We start from the raw sequence: 24,711 nt of genomic DNA, 5'->3' as shown, positions 1-24,711 counted from the left end.
TAAGTCTTGGAGAACCCTGAATACATCTAGAGAGGCCAGTGTAGGTGGGATCATGGCCTCACTGGGAGGAGGAGGAAAATTCAGCCCGAACTTGATGCTCTTCCTCTAGAGGATTTTTTTTTTTTTTTAAACGTTCTCCTCCTCTGGTCTTTTCAGCAGCTGTGGTTGGAGCAACAGAGTTGCCAAAGGGAGACCTAGCCCTGGACACAGTGGAGGAGGCAGATTTCCTGAAACAGTGTTGAACATCTGAAGGGGGTGGTCCAGTGTGGTCAGGAAATGAATTAATATGGGTAGGATTGGAGCAGTGGAGGGCACATTGGGGGGATACCTAATTGGGTGACCCCTCTGAGATCCTGACCTCTTTCTAGCTCCTTTGAAATTCTTCCCTGGAACCTGTCTCAGATTCTCACTGAGCTATCCTGGGGGAAGATAAAAGGCAAGTGGATGATGATTCTCTGCTGTGCTCAACAGTAGAGGAGAAAAAAAGGGTTCGCCTCTTCTAGGAGAAAGGCAGTCCTATCAGGTATAACCTGTATATAGATTACGTTGGTATAGGAGATACCTCTCTGGCCAAGCATGGTGGCTGTACTTCAGGGAGCTATGTACTAAGTATCTCCAGCAGAGTTGACTTGGATACTGGGCCCACTGAGAGGTTGCTTAGTACCAGCTGTTGTTTTGATGCTAAGGTAGCCGGGACCAATGTATCAGGTACTGTAGAGTTAGTCAATACTAAGAAATGGAAAACTGCTACTTCTGAGGATTTACTTAGTGCAGAGGCACTAGATATCAAGGTGCTCTGTACCATATTTGGTACCATAGGCAGCTCTGCCCTTAGATTTAGATGGTATCATATGAGCTGCCTTAGAAATTGGTATTGGAATGGGCCTTCTTGCTCTTATGACCCTTTGCCAACTGAGCCCAGGGTAAGTCATAGTGACTTTTCCGCCTCTTGCTAAGTGCCAGGAAAGTTGACCTAGGCTCATCTTTGCAGTGGTGCTCCTTACTGCACATGAAAGATGTCAATGCTAATGTACCAGCAGATGAAGGAGGCCTCTACAAGGAAGCCACCCAAAATCGAGTCGCAGCTCATGGAGGTCAGAGATGGACTGACAGTGACATTGAGGATTCTCTGAAGATCTCCTTGAGTCTGAGGAGACCTGCATCGACTTCTCCAGCAGGAATAATTTCAGCCTCACCTCCATTGCTCTCTCTGTGGTTGGAGAAAGAGCAACACAAGGAACAATGTTCCAGAATGTGTCCTTCACCAAGACATATCGAGCATTGAGCGTGACCATCGTTGATGGGTATCACAGTGTCACATGAAAGACAGGTCTTAAACCTTAGTGACTTAACTTCTGCCATGATCCTAGTATTCCTGTATGTGGGTGTCGGGCTAGGTTATGAGAAACTTACTGATTGACTATGCTAAATATAATACAGTCTTGTTTTTTAATAGACAAACAGACAAAAGAAAACAATTACTCTAACACGAATACTAAAACAATCTAAACTAGCTAAGCTAATTCTCACAGTGCGCAAGAGAAGCAGACATTGCCACGGGTTCCATCCTGCAACCATGGAGATAAGAAACTGGAAAGGGCCCACTCTGCCCTTTATGCCCTCAGATGGGGATTGTGATGCAAGGGTACTTAATGGTGCAATATGTGGATGATCACTTGAAGAACTGATGCTTTCCTGCCCCAGCCTCAGGCAGTATGGTTCTGACTGGCCTTTGGCAGTGGAGAGAGGATAGGAGTAAAGCAAGATACAGGCAGCTAAGATAAGGGCTGCATGGTGTACGGGTGTGTACCAGCCCCAATTTCAGCACAGCTAAAAATGACCCAGTAATTTAGAACATATCTTCTGCCCCAATTCTATCTCACTATCATTTGTCCTTCAGTTAGGGAAAGTCACCTACAAAATCACCACCATGCCTACTTAATAGATATGTCAGCAACAAGGACAATGCAGCTCACCATGCACTCAGAGGACACGCAAATGACTAGCAGAGCATGCTTGATACTACTAGCCTGAACATGAAACATGTGGTCTCCCTAAAAAGCAGTGCAAAAACAACTGCTTATTTATTTCAGCTATAAAAAATCCCCAGCTATCTGAATCAACCATCACCCAACTGTTGAACTTTGAATAAAACATTTATTCCTGTATCATTTTTATCCTTTTGAATAGCTAAACATGTGAAATATACAACCACCAACATGTCTAGTTTCCACTTCCCTTTTTGCTGTGGATCCACCTTGACAATGTCAATTATATCATACTCTACATATGAACATCTTAATATAATTCAAACTATAACTTTAGAAATCCTTCTGTTTGCTGCAGCATACTTTGTTTCTTAATAAAGTAAAACTTCAAGAACATATTCCTCACTTTACAATTACAAGGGACTTCAGACACAGATATAATACAATCCATTTGATGGACTTTGTGTATTTGGTTTTTGCCCAGACAAAGACTATTTACTAAATGCAATAAAAACATTTAAGAACTTACCTTGTGTTACTGTTTTGAGAACAATTAAAGTTGATACAAATCTCAAAGGTAAAATGGAACTCTTAAAAAAAGCTGCTATCTTTGGTTTACTTTCAGCAGATTGCTCAGAAGAGCCATGTTGGTTTCCCTTAGTTACTATGCCTTTGAATATGTCTTCACCAAGCCTCCTCATAGTTGATGTCATAGTTGAATGCTGTTGTAAACATTGTATCCATTTTATAAGAGTAGTAAATGTAATCATACAACTTAAAGCAGTCTATTTTAAAATACTATATTTATAGAACTGTACGTTCTGAGGGATGTTATATAAACAGGTGGCAGTAAATTAAAAATATTACAATTAAACTTAGCCAGTATTAAAACAACATTGAGAGACAAATAAATCTAGTAAACCCAGACTGTAACAGAATCAACCTTTAAATTATTCTGTTTTGCCTAGATACTATGGGATAGCAACCTAAAAGCAGTTACTGTTCTGTTAAATCTAGTAGAATACAATATTTGCAATGTACCCATAAAGACAATTTAAAGACACAATTTAAATTTAAAAAAAAAATTTAATTACTAAACTATCAATCTGCACTTACTCTCCCACATTGAGTGACAACATAAAATTAGTAGAGAAGGAAGCATTGAATACGAGATTAATTTCTTTACGAACATTGTAAATGATGTCAATTTCAAGATTCAGACATTCACGTGTCAATTTTCTGTAACGAACCAGGCCATGTGAGATTGAAGTAAATTAGGTAATGAATGCAAAAAGAGTGATGTAGTTTAAGATCATTTATTGGTGAAAAGTAAAATTATAAATGAAAACAAATTTTAAGAAAAAAATTGGCTGTGGGATGACATTCTATACCCAATGTTTCAGCACAATAATATTTAAAAGTGACAAGAGAATTCTCTTTTCATCCACAGCTATCAAATATATTCCCATATGGAAAATGTTCAAAATTAAAGCTAAGCTTAAAGGAGAGGATTTTCAAAGTTGCCTAAGGCAATTAGATGCTCAAGTCCCATTGAAACTCAATAGCAGTAGACACCTAATTCTTTTAAGAGCCTTTGAAAATCCCAACCAAAAGCGGGATGGATTTTGGAAACACTAAACCACTTAATTATGGTATAGTGTTGCAATAAAATGCTTCCAAAATTTAAGGAAATGATCACTCATGTATATAATGCTATGTTACTCTTTTGCTAGGGCACACTCTTAAAACCCTAGTAGCCTTTATAACAGTTCAAATTCATTTTTTTTTTCTAGGACTGACCCACTATATGTTTCTGTATTAAAGAAAATCAATATATTAAGTAATTACAATTATGTAAAATTAAATAAGGAGAATTTATGCATAATACACTGACATATTATACAAGTGTTCACCAGCAAAGGAAAAAGTATTTTATTATTGGAGTTTATGTCACTGAATTGGAAAGGTAAAACTGGGGGGCAGAATATATTCTTCACACTGTTAATGTAATGCATCTTTAATGTGATCCAAATTAAAAAAAAAATACAGATGCTCATGTAAAAACAATCTGCTTTGTAACTTCAGCATCATTTATTAGAATCTAAGGCTCCAGTCCTGCAAAGATTTAGACATGTGCCTAGCTTTGCAATCAAAGAGACTACTCAGAGTATACAAGTTAGGCATGTGCATAAAATGTTGCAGGATTGAACCCTAAGGTATGACACCATTTATGCTGCTACAGTACGGTTCTGTAAGAACTTCCATTACATACTGGATGAAAACATTTACTTCAGGATTAAACAATACAAGGTTTCACTTAGGTAGCATCTTTTGTTTAACATCCATAAAAATGGGGATTTCCTTCTCTAGCTAAGAAGGATGTTGTGAAGATAAATTCAAGGTTTGTGAGGTTCTCAGATGATATTACAATGGGGGCTACATAAGCATGGATCAGATCTATAATATAAAACTAAATACAGAGTTGATAAAAACAATTGTGACATAAAGCAGTTTTAAATGACTATCTTAATTTTTTTCCCTTTGCGTCATATCTGCAGCAAATTATTTGAATTTGAATGTTGCGAAGGCTGATGGGTTTTTTAAAACTATACTCAGTAAATCGAAAAGCATCTATTTATCTTATATAATAGTATCTGAGCATCTTCTGAGAATGAGCATTCTGAACACGAAATATTAAAGAATTATTCTGTAAGTAGAATACATGTTTTACCTGTGTCCCACAGTCTAGCTGCCTTATAGCCCAGTAAGTAAATTTAATTACAGGCATATGTAGTTTAGGGTTCACAAATGGCATCCACTGGAGTTGTTCAGCAACAATAGGTAAAAGCTGGAAAAATGTACAGTGGTATAGTTTTATACAGCATCTGTCACTGAGTAAACAATTTAAATTCCTGGATGATAATGGATTGCACATGCAAATACTTATCTGGCAGATCCAGTGCATTGAATACTTTTAGGACACGCACAGCAAGTACATAAAAATTACATTATAGGTTAATAGCATGTAACTCAGATGATTATTATTTTTAAAAAGGCTGACTTCTAAAATGGACTCAAAATGGGGCATAAATTCCTGTTTTTCTCAAAAAGTATGCGCCCAATCCATGTGAAATTTCACACAGGGTTAGGATTTATGCCCTATGAATTCTCTGTGTAGTTTGTTTGATTTCTCTTTGTAAAATGCACTGACACCTTAACTCTGCCTCCAAAGGAAAAAAAATGGTTACTGATCTCTATGGTAAATGTTGTTCGTCAAGATGCGTTGTGCACATATACATTCCACTGTATATGTGACTTTTGCCAGCAGTACTTGGACGTCTTTGTGCATGCAGCTGAGTGTATAAAATGCAGAGTCATCCTGATTCCCTCTCAGTTCCTTTGCAGCAGAAAAACAATGACACTTCCAAATTACAATAAAGGAAGGCCTGTATTTTTGGAGCTATAAGTGTCAAAACGCCCACTAAATATTACTGTCTGAATGAATACTGAACTGTTAACTATGCACAATTATTTCTGTTTTGATAATAGTATTCGAACTAAACTATATAAATAAAACTGGCACACACTAGCCACAAGGTTTAAAAAACCCAATCCAAACCCGTTTACCTTTGCACACTTTTCTTGAGTGTAATTTTTGTGGGAGTACGTTTGTGTTTGATTGTCTCTTCCTTCTTCCTCTATTTTCGCTTTGAGGAATTGATCGGAGATCCAATCCATAAGAACAGTTAAAAGCTCATAAACATGTGAATTAAGTGGTACCTGTAACAACCATAACATTAAATAAGATTATGAAGCTTTTCCAAAACATATGGTATAGTATTAGAGCCACTCAAAGAAAACAGATTGGTATGTCAGAATATGAAAACCGTTTTAACATTATATGTACACCTCTAACTCGATATAACGCTGTCCTCGGGAGCCAAAAAAATCTTACTGCGTTATAGGTGAAGCCGTGTTATATCGAACTTGCTTTGATCTACCAGAGTGCACAGCCCTGCCGCCCTGGAGCACTGCTTTACCGCGTTATATCCGAATTCGTGTTATATCGGGTCGCGTTACATCGGGGTAGAGGTATATTTGGAGTAGAATGGCGGAATGCCTGAGAAAAATTAGGAGTTTAGACCATTATTTGTGGTGATTATTGGTTGGCAGAAAACATACAGGTACGAAATTTATATAAAAGTCCTAGAAAAACATCTTCTAGAAAAACCCAAAGAATGGGTCCGTTTTACAACTTTGGTCGTAAGAATGTGAGAACGTGAAAGACAACTGCATAGTTCACAGGTATTATCAACATGTGGTAATTTTTATGTGGGAAATGTTTGATGCACTAAACAATTCATGTCACTTTCTTGTATGTAGCCCACTGCTTTTAAAATTTACCCCATTAACTACAACTGAATAATGTTCATTCCAATAATGAATAAATTAAAAGAATTAAGAACAAGACTTCAGAAGAACAACCCTGCCCCCCCCACCCTCCATCTCCTAATTTGCCTTCTCCAATACATTAACTAAGAATCCCAAAGTGGACCAAATTTTTTTAGGCTTGTCAGGAAAAAAAAAGCAGATGCATTCAAGGAAGTTTCTAGAGTAGGCCCTCAGAAGGAAAAATCTAGTTCCCTTAAAGCAAACAGAAAGTTGTGTATAATATTTCAAACAATTTTATTCCAAGTAATTTTATTGTTAGATGTCATAATTACCAGAAGGGATATAATGGTAGAAAACTGACAGAAGGCACACTATTAAATAGGACAAAACTGCAATAAGAAATATTATTTACAAAAGCAAAAGAGAATGCTTCAAGACAGAAGGAAGAAAGGAAGGAAGGAAGGTGACCATATTGCAATCATGTATGAAACATATCAGCATTTACTCAGTTTTTGCCTCACTAGAGGCTTTTTCTACTATAAGCACTAAGAGCATAATTACCTACGGCTTACAAGCTAATCTTCCTATATCTGACATCACTTACCAGTTTTTCTTTTCAGTTAACTATAGAAAGCTGTACATAGAGATATTATTTACATTGTGGAGTAATCAAAATGTGCTAAGAACTTTTCAAACAGCGGAAGAAACAGACACAATTTAAAAAGATGGACAGATTAAAAGAGGGGTGATGAGATGCAACATAAAAGCAAAGTGATCAGGATGACAATAAGTGCACTTCTTTTTAGTGACATATTTAAAATGTAATTCTTTTTCCAGTTAAACATACTAAATTTTCCCCAGTGCAATTCCACTGCTTACAATTCCACTGTTCTTATTCCCTGAACACTTTAAGCCCTTTCCTAGTATAACTGAGTAGTTCACTCATAAATAAATGACATGAGTAAATGACTTCACTAGTTTCCTGAAGGCATAAGAAAAGTGGGGCTTCTAGAAAGATATTCCAATATCTAATATTCTTTAATTAAGACAGAAGTTTCCTTTCCTCCTTGCTTATGCCTTACCTTACAAATTTTTGATGTTGCTGCCATTTTTTCCTGCTTCACAGATTTAATTTCTTGCATTGCTTGAGAAACATCTTTAGATTTCTGTATTGTTAAAAATTCATGCTTCCTCTGCAACAGGATATATTAAATAAATTAGATTTGACTTGTTTCTTACAAGGGAAGAAGTAATAAGGAAAATAAGTCTCACTTGTAAATTCTCTAAACGTGCTTGTACTTTTCTTGCTTGAACTTCCATCTTCTTGTTCTGCTCACTTACATCACTTAACTAAAAGAATTGGAAAATATGTTTAAAATATTTGTGGATTCAAAACAGGTTTAAACTCATTCTTTACTTCATATAAAGGTTGTTCAAAAATCATTAGTTATAGGCAGCTAGATTTATTAAAGTGCAAGTTTATCTGCTCATCGTGTGAACAAAGCAATGATCATTCACCTCTTTATAAAGAGAGTCAGCTAGTAAGAGCTCTGCTAACTGTTCAGTGTAATGTATAATAAGCTATGTCCTGTGAATTGACAATTCAACTTGCAAGCCAAACACTGGGCTCACATTACAGACACACCCAAATTCAGAAACCACACCTTCAAGAGTGAGATTTTCTGAAGAAGACATATACAATTAATTTGAAATTATCTGTGTGCATAGCTCTATGCATTATATTAATGAGCGTACAGTGACAGTTATAGGTATCTTTACAGCTTCAGAGCACTATCTGCATAACTAATTTCTCTAGAGCAGTCTCTCTGGACAAGCGTCTATATAGTGGAATAAAGTCAGACTGCAGTGACTATGTAGAACTACAGAAGTGTACACCACACACAAACTTACACTGGTGCTCTGAAATGGAACTGAGAATTCCATTTTCAGATGCTTGACTGGTTGGTTCTTGCTCACATGCTCAGAGTCTAACTAATCACCATATGTGGAGTCTGGAAAGCATTTTCCCCTCACACCAGACTGGCAGGGAGCTTGGGGTTTTTTGCCTTCCTCTGCAGCATGGAGCACAAATCACTTGCTAGGATCCTCAGGGTCTCTCTCATTTAATCAATCCCCTGCTATGACAGGGACTTCAGGCATGGTCTCACATTGATCCCTCCTGTTCTCTATCTAAGGGCTTGGCTACACTTGCGAGTTACAGCGCAATAAAGGAGCCCCGGGCACACTAGCTCACTACCCATCCAGACTGGCAAGACACGTAGAGCGCTCTGACTCCACGGCTACAATGCTGCTGGTACTCCACCTCGGCAAGTGGAATAACGTTTGCTGCGCCCCCGCTGGAGCGCCGCGGCACCAGTGTGAACAGGGCGTTGCATTACTGCGCTCTGATCAGCTTCTGGAAACGTCCCATAATCCCCTTAAGTCAAGTGGCCACTCTTGTCTGTTTTGAATCGCAGCAGGAATGCGGATATGCCCTTTGAAAGCTCTGTTTCTGACAGCCAACTGCTTATCTGCCCCAAGAAAAGCAATCATTAGCGTGGAATGCTGTGAGAGAGAGAGAGAGAGGTGGCGGGGGAGATAGGGGGTCTGATGCTATCTGAACTTACAAGACAGCATGCTGACATGATCTGAGCCCCCCCAAAAACCCACTCTCCGCCCCCACATACACACAACACACTCCCTGTCACACTCTATCCCACCCCACTCCCCCATTTGAAAAGCACGTTGCAGTCACTTGCATGCTGGGATAGCTGCTCATAATGCACCGCTCCCAATGCCACTGCAAATGCCGTAAATGTGGCCATGCCAGTGCGCTTGAAGCTGTTACTGTGGACAGACTTCAGCGCTTTCCCTACTGCGCTCTATGAAGGCTGGTTTAACTCAGAGCGCTCTACGAAGGCTGGTTTAACTCAGAGCGCTCTACATCTGCAAGTGTATCCATGCCCTAAGACACACAACAGTTTAGTCTTCTGAGGGCAGTAATACTTTTGTTAATTCTGGTTTTTGGGTTTAGCTAGCAGTCGCTAGGGGGTTTTAGTGGCCTGTGATATACAGGAGATAAGACTAGATGATCTGGTAGTCCCTTCTGGCCTTAAACTTTAAAAATTTGACTAACATTTTGTCAACTGCCTTAACTTTTTCTCACCACACTGGCATAAAGTAGAAGGACATCACAAAAATGCTCCATAATCAATCATGAAAAGGTGAAAAGGTAAAATAGCATATGTACTCTCGCTTTCCCTCCCCAGAGGCTGAAATAATTCACTATAAATCATTCGTAGCAAAGCCAGCCTGAGGTAACCAATTGAATCTCTCACTTGGTAACTATCACTGCCTCTATCATTTTGTATTTCAGGATAAACTGAACCTAAATTCTGCAGCAAGGTCACTAGATTTTTCTTCAGCACACCGGTACAACAAATTGAAAATTGTGCATCATCTCCAATTAAACTTTACAAAAATGATTTAACTGAATCTGAAAATGAGCAATATAAATCAGTATGGTACCCCTTGGGTTATTTAATTTTATCCTGCCCCCACATTTTGAATATGCCACACATTTTTGTACTGCAAACATATACAACTGCATTGCAGAAGCTGTCCTAAGGAAAAACAAAGAATTTGGCAGTGGGGAAGGAAACAGATTTTTAGCACCTGATGAGCATGAGAGGTAGTTTAAGATTATGGGGTAAACATGTTAGTTGGAAGAGCCACAGTGAAATATAGTTTAGAGATGACAATTATAACAACATTTTAGGCTTGAAAATTAACAGCTCAGTGAAATGAACAGAACATTTGACACTATTCTGAATAGTTGTTTCTGGTTGTCTTTCTGGGTCTAAAGACAACACTGTTATTGTTTACACTTGGCTTATATTTTCAAAGTTATATTTACAATTATATATTGTATTTAAAAGCTTAAATTCAGTAGCAAAGAATAGATTCCACAACATTATAGAATACACGAAGATTTGCCCATGCTATTAACTAGATCAGGGCTGCATTCTGAATTTTAGAAGGCTATCTATCCTTGGCGTCTCAACTTCCTTGGCAGGATATTGAAATGTTTCTTTTCTTATGAGTGACCTGTTGCTGGCTATTTAGAAGAGTAATTCAAACTTTACCAGTATTTGAGATTATAAAAAAAAGACACCAACCAGTTAAAAGAAAAACCAAGTTGTAGGAAAGGAACAAGAGTCATTTCTTGTTTAACAGGACTGCAAATACAATCAGTCAACTTGCCAAAAATAATTTAAATTGATTCTAATATTTACAATTTTTCTTGAATAGGTATGAAAATGGATCTTGCCTGTTTTTTTAAAGAGTCATTCATTTCCTTCAAGGTGTCAAATGATGATTTGAGCCTCTTGCTTTCTTTAGTCTTCTCTCTCAAGGTTTCTGACAGCTGTTTAACTTCTGCCTCGTGTTGCTATAGAAAAATATGATTCATGATATACCAACTAGAAACAACTTCTGCAATCAGTATATTAAAACACAAGGTCTAATTTTCAGAGGGTCAGGTGTGCAATTTTGCATGCCCAAGTGTGCCTGGACTTTTTGCCCATGATCTTTTGAAAATTAGGACTGTGACAAATGTGGGTAGGAGAGAGAAGGGAAAATTTGCCTTAATCTGAGAATTACCATCTTTTGTACTAGTCTTCAAATAGCATTCAAGTGTTTGGTAAAATTTGAGAAATGTCTACTAAATTTTTCTAGCCCTGCTTTCACACTCCTATAAAGTCAAGCTGAAAAGTGTGTCTTATACAACATCTTAAAAGCTAAAATCTCTGAATGTGACCTATAGGCATAGAAAACAAACACGAGCGCCAAAAGCCTTTAGCGGGAATGTTCTGGCACCTACCCTCAGAAGTTCAATCCTGGAGACAGTATAAAAAAAAGAATTCCAACTGATCATAACAGCAAAGAGCTAGACTCAAAAAATATAACTCACCTTCTTAACTGAAAAGGAACCAGTTGCCTGCAAGACACTGTTAAGTAGAGTAGCCATGCTGGCAGGGAACCATAGAACTTCAAAGAAAATCATGAACTTCTCCAAGCTACTGTGTTTTACAGGTTGGCTAGACCATATAACATACTAAGAAAATTTACTAGGAGGTTTTAGTTTTGTGACATGCCTGCCAGAACTTCTCAGGAAACCAGACTTCAAAAGGGAAATGCTAAATCCTTAAAAATATTTCCTCCTTCTTGGCTCTACAGCACTTCAGAGGCAGTCAAAAGAGCTGTGGAAATGCTGAATTTTAGAGTTTTGTTGTTGTTTTTTTTTTTTTTAAATGTATTTCAAAAGATAGATCAAGAGCTTATTAAACCGCTCCTGAAAGTATATCTGGGTTCAGGGGGACAGGAAAAAGTTTAAGAGTCCAGGAATCTTAGGAAAGTAATTTAAAAATAAGTTTAAACAACATAAATTATTTTTCCTTACTATTTTCTCTCATCCTTACACTACAAAATTATTTTTATAGTAAAAAGATATATTGCATATAATAATAAACAAAAGAAGTCATACTAAAAATTACTGCAGGAAATGAATTTTAAATAGCATATTTTAAAATAAAATAGCATTAAAACACTCCAGACTGTTGTTTTATGATTCATTAATACATGTCTCAAATGGCTGAAGATATATTACCTCGCTACCTTCAGCTTTCTGTCTCACAATCAATGTTCTCATCTCTTTTCCTTAAATACAGAATTACTACCTAAGGTTAAGTTTAAACTTTTTGAGAGCAGTTTTTCCTAATTCCATTCCATCCTGCTCTTACCCTATCCCATTCCTCATTAGAAGGCTTCATCCAAAGCCCATTGAAGCCATTGGAAAGACTCTAGTGGACTTCAACGAGCTTTGGATCAGGCTCTCAGGGCATGTCTTCACTACCCGCCGGATCGGCGGGTAGCAATCGATCTATTGAGGATCGACTTATTGCGTCTAGTGAAGACGCGATAAAAATCGATCCCCGATGGCTCTTCCATCGACTCTGGAAATCCACCGCGGCAAGAGGCGGAAGTGGAGTCGACGGCGGCGCGGCAGCGGTCGACTCGCCGCCGTCCTCACAGCCAGGTAAGTCGACCTAAAATACGCCACTTCAGCTACCTTAGGTCGACCCCCCCCCCGTAGTGTAGACCTAGCCTCAGTCTCTTTCTTCATTCACTTATTATTACAGTTGTTCAGGGGACAATTCTGTTTTGAAGAAACTTTCAAGGTTTCAAAATTTCAGAGCAGAGTTTTTCATCCCAGATCTCTCTGAAACAGGCAGAGCAGGAACTCAAACCTAGGTCTCCCATAACTCAGGCCACAGAGCGTGTGCGTCTCTTTCTTTCTCCCCTCACCCCAGACCCCCAACCTTCTGACAACGTTTTTGTCAAAATCAATATAGCGCCACAAACTATTTCAGCTTCGATGAAACATATTAACAAAATTTCATTTAGTTGAAAATGTTCTGACCAACTATTTCCTAATGTATCACAAAATTTTAGACGAGTTATCTCCAACCATTCTTTCTGATATACAGAACAAAGTCACACACGTGGTTACATTTAATTATTCTTTTAGAAATGGATAATATTGTTCTCCAAATTATAACAGCAAAAGGCAACCCCTAAACCAGACTGTTAATTGCTTTCTCAGAAAGATGATTTTACTAATAACCAAAATACATAGCAATATTACTTTACCCTTGTATATCAAACTTTCATCTGAGGATCTCAAAGCTCTTTACAAAAATGAGAATTATCTCCATTGTGATGTCCAGGTGACGAAATTGAGGGACTGAAGAAATAAGTGAAATGGCTTGCCCCAGATAACGACGCTTGCCCAAGAAAATAATTCTAATACAAATTACTGTACCTCCTTTATAATTTGAAATTTTGCATGAACTTCCTCTTCCACACCTCTTATCTTAGTCAAAGCGGCTTCATGTTTGAAAAGCAATGCTTCTCTTTCAGCTAAAAAATGTTCTCGTTTCTGAAGTTGCAGAGCATACTCCTGCTGTGCTGAATTTTCTTGCTGTGTCAGAAAAAATGGAGAATTTTAAAAAGTTATAAAAATGAAATTATTATAACATATTTAAATACAGTCATTTTATCAGGGATACTTTCAGTTTTATGAAAATGTATATAACAGATTGCATGTATGGTTCACTGAGTATAAGCACCACTTTGGTGTACTGGGACACAATGCTGAAAGCAGACTACTTTCAGCACCTCAACATAGTGATCCAACTTACTCCCATCAGGGATGGGATTGTTTGGCCTCTGAAAATCAGGCCACTTCTACTTAGGTAACCAGGGTTTAGAACTGGGGTAGGCAACCTATGGCACGCATGCCAAAGGCGGCATGCGAGCTAATTTTCAGTGGCACTCACACTGCATGGGTCCTGGCCACCGGTCCGGGGGCGTGGGGGGAGAGAAGGTGGCTCTACATTTTAATTTAATTTTAAATGACACTTTTTAAACATTTTAAAAACCTTATTTACATACAACAATAGTTTAGCTATATATTATAGACTTATAGAAAGAGGCCTTCTAAAAACGTTAAAATGTATTACTGGCATGCGAAACCTTAAATTAGAGTGAATAAATCAGTGTTTCTCAAACTGGGGTCGCCGCTTGCGTAGGGAAAGCCCCTGGCGGGCCGGGCCGGTTTGTTTACCTGCCCCGTCCGCAGGTCCGGCCGATCGCGGCTCCCACTGGCCGCGGTTCGCCGCTGCAGGCAATGGGGGCTGCTGGAAGCGGCGGCCAGTAAGTCCCTCGGCCCGCGCCGCTTCCAGCAGCCCCCATTGCCTGCAGCAGCGAACCGCAGCCAGTGGGAGCCGCGATCGGCCGGACCTGCGGACGGGGCAGGTAAACAAACCGGCCCGGCCCGCCAGGGGCTTTCCCTACGCAAGCGGCGACCCCAGTTTGAGAAACACTGGAATAAATGATGACTCGGCACACCACTTCTGAAAGGTTGCCAACCCCTGGTTTAGAAGCTTGACTTTAGGCACCTAGATCTGAAATTTTTGGTTAATACTAGTTATTGTAATACATTGCCTTTTATCTGAAGATTTCAAGCCCCCTCCTCTATCCATAAGACAACACTGCCTCATTAGACAAGTTGTTAAAGCCTCTTGCAATACAACGGCTTACATTATGCTGTAGAATGATACGAAGAGCAGCTTTAAAAAAAAAAAAATTCTAAATATTCTAAAGTCATTTCCAGTTCCTACCTGCAGTTTCTGATGTATGACATATAGCTCGTCATAAATCTGGTTGATGTGAGATGGTATTAATCTTTGACCACTCAATACCTGAGTTTCAGGCTTGCTCACGATCTTCCTAACCAGACCACTACTGATATCATGGTCACTACATGTTACTGTGTTTGTAGCCAAATTGGATGGTAGGGTGACATCTAAGAAATGAAAAGAACACATTTTATAAAAATTATTCTTGCAGTTTAGATTAATAAATCAGATGACCAGTTATTGTTACATAAAAGTAGAAACACGTTAGGCTTTTGTGATTAAATAGCAGTATACCAGGTACTAAAGTGAAAAGTTAGTCTGAGTATCTCCTGAGATACTATGAGTATTTATTCACAACCTTTATCATCTATTTCCTGTGATTCATTTTGGCCTATTATTATTAGTTTTCTGATCAGTGCAGTTTAATACATAAATTATATCCTAAGCCTACACGCAGAAGTCCAACAGACATCACTAGAAGATCTGTGCGCAGACTGAAAGCACAATATAGCTATTAAGCAGTAACTATTTCTCAGTGTTTTGACTGGTTCTTTTGGTGATGGTGGGAGAACATGAAGGAACATTATGAGAGATGTTTTTATGTGGAAGTCAAATAATGTCTTGGAACAGTGTTATTTAATCAGACCACCTATTCTTAACATTGAAAATGTTTCATTTTATAAACTGAAAATACTGTTTTAATAATGGCTGGCTTTTTCTTTTTCTCTATTTCTTGATCCATAACATACAATAATCAGAACTGCACTGCCAGAGTCTTAAAAAGGCCAATCTTTTAGAAAAGAATTTGTCTTGTTTATATATAATACAATTATGACTAGATCTACTAAGGGGGAGGGATAGCTCAGTGGTTTGCGCATTGGCCTGGTAAACCCTGGGTTGGGAGTTCAATAATGGGGGAGGGATAGCTCAGTGGTTTGAGCATTGGCCTGCTAAACCCAGGGTTGCGAGTTCAATCCTTGAGGGGGCCACTTGGGGATCTGGGGCAAAATCAGTACTTGGTCCTGCTAGTGAAGGCAGGGGGCTGGACTCGATGACCTTTCAAGGTCCCTTCCTGTTCTAGAAGATGGGATATCTCCATTAATTATAATTATAATTATTATAATTATAAAACATTACATCTCAAAACTAAAATATAGTTTACTCAATTAATTTTATTAATTGGATTATGAAAAAGATTCAGTTGAAACCTGAATAAAGGTTTTATTTTTCATACATATAAGTCAAAAGTTATGTGATAAATTGAAGGTGAATTTAATATTTTTCTGATTACCTGTTTCTGTATATGTGTACGTGACTGTATTTGGAATTGCATCAGTTGCAGAGACATTTACAATGACCTCTTCCTCTAGTTCTAGCTGACTTGAATCATAGAGCGAATCCAGCTCATCATCACAGCTAAAAAATACAAATGGATGACATGAATCTGAAATTATTCAGTGCCATTCTAAAATGTTATGCATGTAATGTAAAGAAGATTTGCATATTAATACAACTGTTTCTCATTCCAGCATATTTACATTTGACTGAATGCAAAGAGACAACACTAAGTAATTTGAAAAGCACTTTGAGATCCCTTCAGAATGAAAAGCACTTATAAAATAAGATATTAACTACAGTCAAACAATGAAATTGATGACTTCGCAAAACCCGTGGAACAAGTAAGCGATCTAATTTTCATAAATTATATGCATGCAACAACTAAACCACTTTTATAACAGATCAAAGCACAACTTTTTTTTCTTCCAAACAGGATATCCAGAGAAGAAAATAAAAGGTGTGATATATGTTCTCTTTCAGGTTGGTGCATTGGGGCATTAAGATTATCTCTCTGGAGTCTTCTAAATAGATTTAAGACTATCTTGTCAACTCTGACTGTCTCCCTTTCTCCTCACTTGTTTAGTCCCTTATATATCTTAATCCCTGCATCCCACAAGCTGAGCCCGACACATATAGTTATCTCAAGTAAGTGGATGAACTGCCCTACCCAAAATCAGCGTTCACATTTAAGGCTGTCGATTAATTGCAATTAACTCACGCGATTAACTCAAAAAATTTAATCGCTATTAAAAAATGTAATCGTGATGAATTGCACTGTTAAACAATAGAATACCAATTGAAATTTACTAAATATTTTTGGATGTTTTTTCTAAATTTTCAAATATATTGATTTATATTACAGCACAGAATACAAAGTGTACAGTGCTCACTTTCTATTATTTTTTATTACAAATATTTGCACTGTAAAAATGATAAACAAAAGAAATAGTATTTTTCAATTCACATCATACAAGTGCTGTAGTGCAATCTCTTTAACGTGGAAGTGTAACTTACAAATGTAGATTTTTTTTGTTACATAACTACACTCAGAAACAAAACAATGTAAAACTTTAGTGCCTTCAAGTCTGCTCAGTCCTACTTCTTGTTCAGCCAATCGCTAAAACAAACAAGTTTGTTTACATTTATGGGAAATACTGCTGCCTACTTCTTATTTATAATGTCACCTGAAAGTGAGAACAGGCATTCGCCTGGCACTTTTGTAGCTGGTGTTGCAAGGTATTTACGTGCCAGATATGCTAAACATTTGAATGCCCCTTCATGCTTTGGCCACCACTCCAGAGAACATGCTTCCATGCTGACAATGCTCATTAAAAAATAATGCATTAATTACATTTGTGACTGAACTCCTTGGGGGAGAACTGTATGCCTTTGGCTCTTTTTTAATCCACATTCTGCCATATATTTCATGTTATAGCAGTCTCAGATGATGACCCAGCACATGTTCATTTTAAGAACACTTTATCTACAGATTTGACAAAACGCAAAGAAGGTACCAATGTGAGATTTTTAAAAATAGCTATGGCACTAGACCCAAGGTTTAAGAATCTGAAGTGCCGTCCAAAAATCTGAAAGGGACAAGGTCTGAGCATACTTTCAGAAGTCTTAAACGAGCAATACTCAGATGCGGAAACTACAGAACCCAAACCACCAAAAAAAAAAAAAAATAATAATAATAATAATAAATCAACCTTCTGACTCAGATGATGAAAATGAACATGGGTTGGTCCGCACTGCTTTGGATTGTTATTGAGCAGAACACATCATCATCAGCAAGGACGCATGTCCTCTGGAATGGTGGTTGAAACATCAAGGGACATATGAATCTTTAGTGTATCTGGCACGTAAATATCGTGCTATGCGAATGCCTGTTCTCACTTTCAGGTGACTGGCTGAAGTAGGACTGAGTGAACTTGTAGGCTCTAAAGTTTTACATTGTTTTATTTTGAATGTAGTTACAAATGTAGAATTGTATACAAAATGTAAGTTCAACTTTCATGATAAAGAGATTGCACTACAGTACTGTATTAGATGAATTGAAAAATACTTTTTTTTTAAATTGAAAAATGTTACAGTGCTAATATTTGTAATACAAAATAAATAATAAGTAAGCACTGTATTTTGTATTCTTGTTGTAATTGAAATCAATATATTTGAAAATGTAGAAAACATCCAAAAATATTTTTTAAAATGTTATTCTATTATTGTTTAACACTACAATTAATTTTTTTAATCGCTTGACAGCCCTATTCACATTATTACATTAGTAAGACAGAAGCTGATCCTTACTGACCACGAAAGTATGAGTATACAAAAACTGGGAAAGCTATGCCTTGCACATGGCAACCTGCTATTGGATCCGTCTGAAAATCCTACATAATGTATTAAGGGTTAACTCATGATTTGTTTAGATTTTGGGTTTAAGGGGAGGATGGGAGGAAGAAAAAGGGGCCTAAGGACATATGAGGGAATGAGGGTTCATCTCTTACCAATCCAAGTTTTTGAAACTCTTGAACAAGTCACTAAGAGGTTTGCTATAGTGCTTTCTTCCATTGTGGGTACTTTTTGATTGTGAAAAATGTATGGACAAAGGCATAATTGTATTATCTGATGAACTGTCCAAGTTACCTATAAAATAATTCAAATATTAAATATTTCATTTTGCAGTTGAAAAGCACACATTAAAAAAATCCAGAATGATTTAATTAATATATTTTGTACTCTGTAAGGGTTATTGCTTAAGAGAACAAAACCCAGAATCAGAACATATTAGAACGAGCTCTGACAAGTTAGGAATTAAATTTAGAGAAACACAAAATACTAGCTAAATTGTATTTTAATAATAATTTAAAACTGAAAATTTTTATAGATGACTAAAAAAATTAAGTCCTAAAAAAGTCCTAACAAAATTAAACCTGAAAAGTTCTATGTAAGCTCAAAAGTTTGTGTCTCTCACCAACAAAAGTTGTTCCAATAAAAGATATTACCTTATCCACCTTGCATTTCTAAAACCATTAAGTCAATTTTAAAGAACATTCAAACTTATTACATTTTTAAGAATCTTTTTAAAAGCTTAGTTCTGTTACTAAAAACATTTTAGAAACCTAAACTTTGTTTTCAAGTCACATCTATCTTCCTGAAGTTTTACAATTTGCATTCATATGCTAATTGCTGTGCAAATTTGAAGTTTGAACAACATAGCCTGTTACTTGCTTATCATGAGCATCAGCATAGGAACATGCATTTCTTTGGAACCCCACCTGCATAGTAACCATTAAGTTCATATCTGTACATTTAAAAAGTGAATGTATATAAAAGTCTTAGATTATATAACCTAAAACTTTTTTAAAGATTTTAAGTTTCCTGTTTTAATTTTATTTTTTATAATTTGCGTCATGCAATGTTTAACTGCATCCCCTCCAGTTAGCAATCCTAGGCACCTGCATGTACTGTACACGCAAGGCCAACCTTAGGGAAACTGGTGCCCTAGAGGAACTTGTATTTTGGCACTCTGGCCCTCATGGGTGTCCCCCTCATTGTCCCAGTCCCCCGTGGGTGCCCCCTTGTAACCCAGCCCCTAACCCCTGCAATCTCTCCTGCACCCACATGGGGAAGCTGCCACATGGAGCGTCCTTGACCACCGGGCACCCTGGGCGGCTGCCCGGGTGATCCACCCCTAAGGACAGCCCTGTGTACATGGCTATAAAAGCAACATATTGCCACATAGGGAGCTACCCAATACCACCCACCTCAAAGAATTTCCCACAAACCGACTCCCTCTCAACAAGACACTTACTCCATCCCACACAATCCAACTGATGGCAGCCAGTTCTCATATATGTGCCAATGATAACCAAATGCTTCTCTCTGCCACATCCCAATAATAGCCAATCCTCACCTTCTCAAACATATAGAATAAGATTGTCATACATATACTAGAACATTACTTACCGTGAGTGGGGTGTGCATGTAGCTGATTTTCATTCTATGGATGAAAGTAAGGGTACGTCTCCACTAGCCATGTTACAGCACGGCCGCAGCAGCACTGTGACGTGGGCAGCGTAGACACGCGTTATCGCCAGGGGAGAAATCGCCCGGTGATAAAAAAAAAAAAAAACCACCCCAAACAAGCGGTGTAGCTTTATCGCCGGGAGATAAAACACTGTCTATACTGGCGCTTTTCAGCACTAAAACTTTTATCACTCGGGGGGGTGGGGGGTGTTTTTTCACACCCCTGAACAACAAAAGTTTTAGCACTGAAAGTGGCAGTGTAGACACAGCCTAAGACTCTATTGCAGTACTGGGCCATTACAGTCACCTTCCCCCGCCCCCAAAAGGTTATTGGTACTAGTTTTCGCTTTAATGTCCAGCTAGTGGAGCTTTCTTTTTAGACACTGTGGGAGCAATACTCTTTTTTACCCATATCTTCCTTACCAGCAGCTCTCCTTCTCACAGGGAAGATACATAAGCATTAGCAATTCCTCTCCTGCAAACCCACCCGCAACTGCAATGCAAGGACATTTCCTAGAGTACTCCTGTAGAATCCATACATATGTATACACTTCCAGGCTGGTGCCCAAGTTTCACAAACACAAACCAATGTCTGCCTACTTAAAATACACTTGGAGAAAATATAAAACTACTCCCCCAAAGCACAGGAATTCTTAAGATAAATTTAAAGAATGGTGAATTTGAACTGATGTTCCTTTTAACAAAGATATCCAAAACATCCTTTTTGTGTATTACCTGTATATGTTAGGGAGTTTCCTTTTTTACATTTGTTCTGTAATGAACCTGAAAGACAATCCTAAGAGAAAACAGAAAAAAAGTCCCTACTATTTTTAATTCCATTATAATGTATGTTACAATGTATCTGTTTACAGTTTATAGTGCCTTTACTAAGGAATTGCTGTTAAAAGATGTTTGCTTTGAGCAGAGGATGATTTTTCCTAAACAAAAATGTAAGTGAAACCTCACACAAACATAAGCGAAGAAACAAAAAAACCCTATAAACTAATCAAGCTACTTCCCCATAAGCTACAAATGAAAGATTGCTAACATTATTTCTATTTTTGAAAACTTGAGAGACCCTCAAATACCTCAGCGATAAGGGCCATTCAAGTAAATAGGTGTAAGTAGATTAGGTAGCCATAGAAACAGCTCCATCCAGTCCTACATTTCAGCCTATCACGCCAACATTTCCTACCTTATGTCTTGCCATCAACCTATAATTATACACTTTAAAAAAATTACATTAAAGTATTATTAGGTTGCAAATTCAAGCACTTGAATGTTAAGAAATGCTAGATTTAAGGTGGCTCCTGCAACCCTCATTCTACCCTACTGTGCATCCAGTCTGTGCTCTTGTGGAAAAAATAGTACGTGATCGTGTAATAAAAGACTGTATCAGAACTACAGATACAATTCTGAGACAGAAGTCACAGATTCCGTGACTTTCCGGGACTTCTTCTGGAGAAGGAGCTGCCAGCTGCGGGGCTGTAAGAGCAGAGGCCCCCATCCCACTGGAGCAGTGGCTTGGGCTGGGTCAGCCCCTCTGTCTACCCCTGCCCTGTCCCAGGGTATTTTTAGTAAAAGTCAGGAACAAGTCACGAGCTTCCATGAATTTTTGTTTATTGCCCACGACCTGTCCGTGACTTTTACTAAAAATACCCGTGACAGAATCTTAATCATAACACATATGCACAAAGGGGCAGAACTGAGGTTTCACAGACAACTGTAAATCTAGCATTTCCCAACTTCAATAATGTTCTTTTAAGGTAATTTTTGCATGCAACTCCGTGTGTTATTTTTTAAGGAAAAAAAGTAAAAACGAATTATATTATGTGCAACTGTAACATTTCCCCCCTTTCCAACAGGCATCGTCAACAGAGGTTGAACTCTGAACCTTCAACATTGCAGTATGGATTGGTACTACTTGAGCTACAGAACTACCTCACCAGGCAGCAGAAGGTTGTTATCCCAGAGGGAGGATGGACTAGTACAATCAGGAGATTGGCTCCCCACTGACAAACTCTGGGAGTTGGAAGGGCTCCAGTCCCATGTAGTACCCCAGGGGCTGGGGAGGGAGACCGGGGAAGTGGATCCAGGTGGATTTATGGGATGGAGAAACCCAGACTGATTACTGCCCCCCTCTGATGCTCCAAGGAGGCAGAATGGGCCACTGGGGCCATCCATTTGTCTTTAGTCTGGAGAGCCCTCCTCTCCACCTGTCCCATCCACTCTGGCTGCTCCCAGCTAGTACAGCTTGCTATTGTCGCTTTGGCATGATCTCTGACTTAGAATGTATGTGTGTTCAATTACTTGGGCACACTGCCAATGTTTTTCCTGGGCCATGCAAGTGAGAGAAGGGATGTCAATCTTTAATAGTTCATATCTTGGCAAAAGATGAACTGAATTTCATGGGACAAAGAAAAGGTAAATGGGTAGCCTGAAGGTGTTCTCTCAGTCAAATATCAAAGGCTTTTGGCAAACACTAAAGGTGTGTGAGCTCCTCAAAGAAATGGAAAGCATTAAGCATTCTTAATATAGGGATCACTAACAGCTCTCCCCACCTCTATAATATGGCCCTAGCTCAACAGCAACCCTTTCCACTGCCCCTTTATTGTCAACTGTTGATAACTTCACTATCCTTTCCATCAATTAGACTTTTAACTTCACAGACATCTTCAACTCTTCCTGCTCTCTTGCTCCCAGGTTCTCTCCAAATTGTCAGTTTCTTACATATCATTTCTAATATCTGACCTTTCTTTCTGTCCAGATAACTAGGACTCTCATCCAGGCCCTAATCTCTTCTCTTGATTACTGCAGTTTCCTCCTCTCTGGCCTTTCTGACAACCATATCTTTCCACCTCACCCTCAATCAATACAAACTGCAGCTGCTATAATCATCTATTACTGCCCATTACTCTAGCCCACACTGTCCATCTCTTTCAATCTCTTCATCACACCTATTCCATAATTAAGAGCCCTGTGTGGATACAAAATTGATATTCACGGATGAGAATATCAGCTGATATAAATCGGTATCCGCGGAACTGCAGGGCTCTACTGGGAACCGCGGAGGCAAAAGCAGCAGCCTGGTGCCCCACGCTGACAGCTCCTCCAGCCCGGCTGTACGGCCCCCAGCCCAGCCCACAGCACTAGCACAATTAGGGACAGCTGCTGGAGACCCTGGTGGGCGGGACTGGGGGTGAAAGAGCCATGCTGGAGGAGCTGCCAGCATGGGGCACTAGCTCCTGGGAGCAGCGGCCCACCAGGCTGCTGCTTTCATTGCTGCGGTTCCCGTTAGAGCTCTGCAGCTCCGTGGATACCGATTTGCATCCGTGGATATAAGTGTACAGGGCTCTATCCATAATATCAAGTTCTTGTTCTAATCTTCTAGGCCCTTCATTATTCTGCTCTCTCATCCTTATCCATGTTCTTCCTACCACTTTCCACCCCCCACCCAGCCACCACATATGTTCTTTTGCTTTCTTCAACACTGTCCTTATGCATGAAATGACCTGCCTGAACTGATCCTCCTCCAAATCCCTCCCCAAAACCCACTTATGTTGCTGTGCCACAAGTCAACCAACTAGCGGTCACTTCCCATTTTATTGTTACACAGGTTTGAAAATTTATTTAGTAAGTCCTTAGGTAATATGATGATAGGTGCTACAGAGTACCCTAAAATAGACTAATATAGAATACGCCTCATGTCCCACAGCCATTAGGGCTCACTCATTGCCCAAAGTGTTTAGCAGATTCTGGCGCTCCATACACTCCCTCACATGCTATTATTTTAACCGGCTGCCTGTGAAGAGGGCAAGAAAACACAAAGGGGTGCACATTTCCAATGCCACACCACTCAATCATGCCAAAGCCTGAAGGTGAGACAACACCTGACAAAAACCTAAAAGGAGGGTAACACAAAACCTCCACAGGATTAAATCCCTTCATGTGAATGGCCCCCCATAACCCCACATCGCGATTCTTTCTTTCTGAATTAACTAATGTTCAGCAGTAAGAGACGGAGGACTCTCCCTCCCGGTGCAACGCTGAGAACTTTGGGGTAACTCCCCTCCCCAGAGGGGGCACCAGGGAGCCTGCCCAATGCCACAGGCTCGGGGCGGGACCCCTCCTCATGCCCCACAGATAGGGTGACCAGATGTCCCGATTTTAGAGGGACAGTCCCGATTTTGGGTCTTTTTCTTATATAGGCTCCTATTGCCCCCCACCCCCATCCTGACTGTTCACACTTGCTGTCTGGGCGCCCTACTCACAGATGAGGCTGGTACATCGGGGGCTATTACAGAGACCCTCACCAAGGAGACCAGGAGCCGCCTGGGGGGCAGGGGACACGCTGCTGCCAGGGAGCCTGGATCTTCAGAGGGGTCCAAGCACCGACCCAGGAGCTCACGACCTGACCCCACGTTTTCCTACGCGCCCCCCCCCCCGGGCGGCCCCCACCACTCCTGCTCCCCGCTCCATCCACGCCCCCTCCTGCCCTGGCCGCCTCAGCGCCTCTCACCCCCGCGGGCCTCGGCTCCCCGCGCAGGTAGCGCCGCTTCAGACGCTCCACGGAGCTGCTCAGAGCCGGGCTCGCCATGAGCCGCCCCGCTCGCGCCTCCGCCACTGGACACAAGCGCCCCGCGCTAAGCCGCTGCGGCGCGGCAGTTGGCCGCCGCCGCGGCGGCACTGAGCATGCGCTGGCT

At 39.5% G+C, this 24,711-nt stretch overlaps 1 protein-coding gene across 14 annotated transcripts in view; it reads right to left on the bottom strand.

Annotated features, from left to right (window-relative positions):
* Positions 1 to 24,711, bottom strand: part of CCDC138 (coiled-coil domain containing 138) — a 65,937-nt gene extending 41,226 nt beyond the window's left edge. For 4 of the 14 annotated variants that reach the window (XR_010597696.1, XR_010597695.1, XM_065580969.1 and 1 more), the window contains exons 1-12: positions 24,528 to 24,707; positions 20,744 to 20,804; positions 18,487 to 18,625; positions 15,933 to 16,057; positions 14,624 to 14,808; positions 13,264 to 13,422; positions 10,711 to 10,830; positions 7,653 to 7,730; positions 7,463 to 7,573; positions 5,616 to 5,768; positions 4,720 to 4,836; positions 2,518 to 2,710 (exon numbers count right to left, since the gene is read on the bottom strand). Coding sequence is in view for 12 of the 14 variants with exons in the window: in XM_065580969.1 (XP_065437041.1) it covers positions 2,518 to 2,710; positions 4,720 to 4,836; positions 5,616 to 5,768; positions 7,463 to 7,573; positions 7,653 to 7,730; positions 10,711 to 10,830; positions 13,264 to 13,422; positions 14,624 to 14,808; positions 15,933 to 16,057; positions 18,487 to 18,625; positions 20,744 to 20,804; positions 24,528 to 24,605 (1,519 nt within the window). In the remaining 2 variants the exon portion in view is untranslated. Of the gene's footprint in view, positions 1 to 2,517; positions 2,711 to 4,719; positions 4,837 to 5,615; positions 5,769 to 7,462; positions 7,574 to 7,652; positions 7,731 to 10,710; positions 10,831 to 13,263; positions 13,423 to 14,623; positions 14,809 to 15,932; positions 16,058 to 18,486; positions 18,626 to 19,948; positions 20,043 to 20,743; positions 20,805 to 24,321; positions 24,397 to 24,527 lie in introns of those variants that run through there. The other 10 variants (XM_065580971.1, XM_065580977.1, XM_065580972.1 and 7 more) reach the window with 10 other exon arrangements.

The sequence above is a fragment of the Chrysemys picta genome, chromosome 1 (genome assembly GCF_011386835.1).
Source record: "Chrysemys picta bellii isolate R12L10 chromosome 1, ASM1138683v2, whole genome shotgun sequence".
Classification (NCBI taxonomy): Eukaryota; Metazoa; Chordata; order Testudines; family Emydidae; genus Chrysemys; species Chrysemys picta.
Note: the sequence above shows the minus strand (reverse complement) of the source record. Positions and strands in the feature narration are given on the sequence as shown.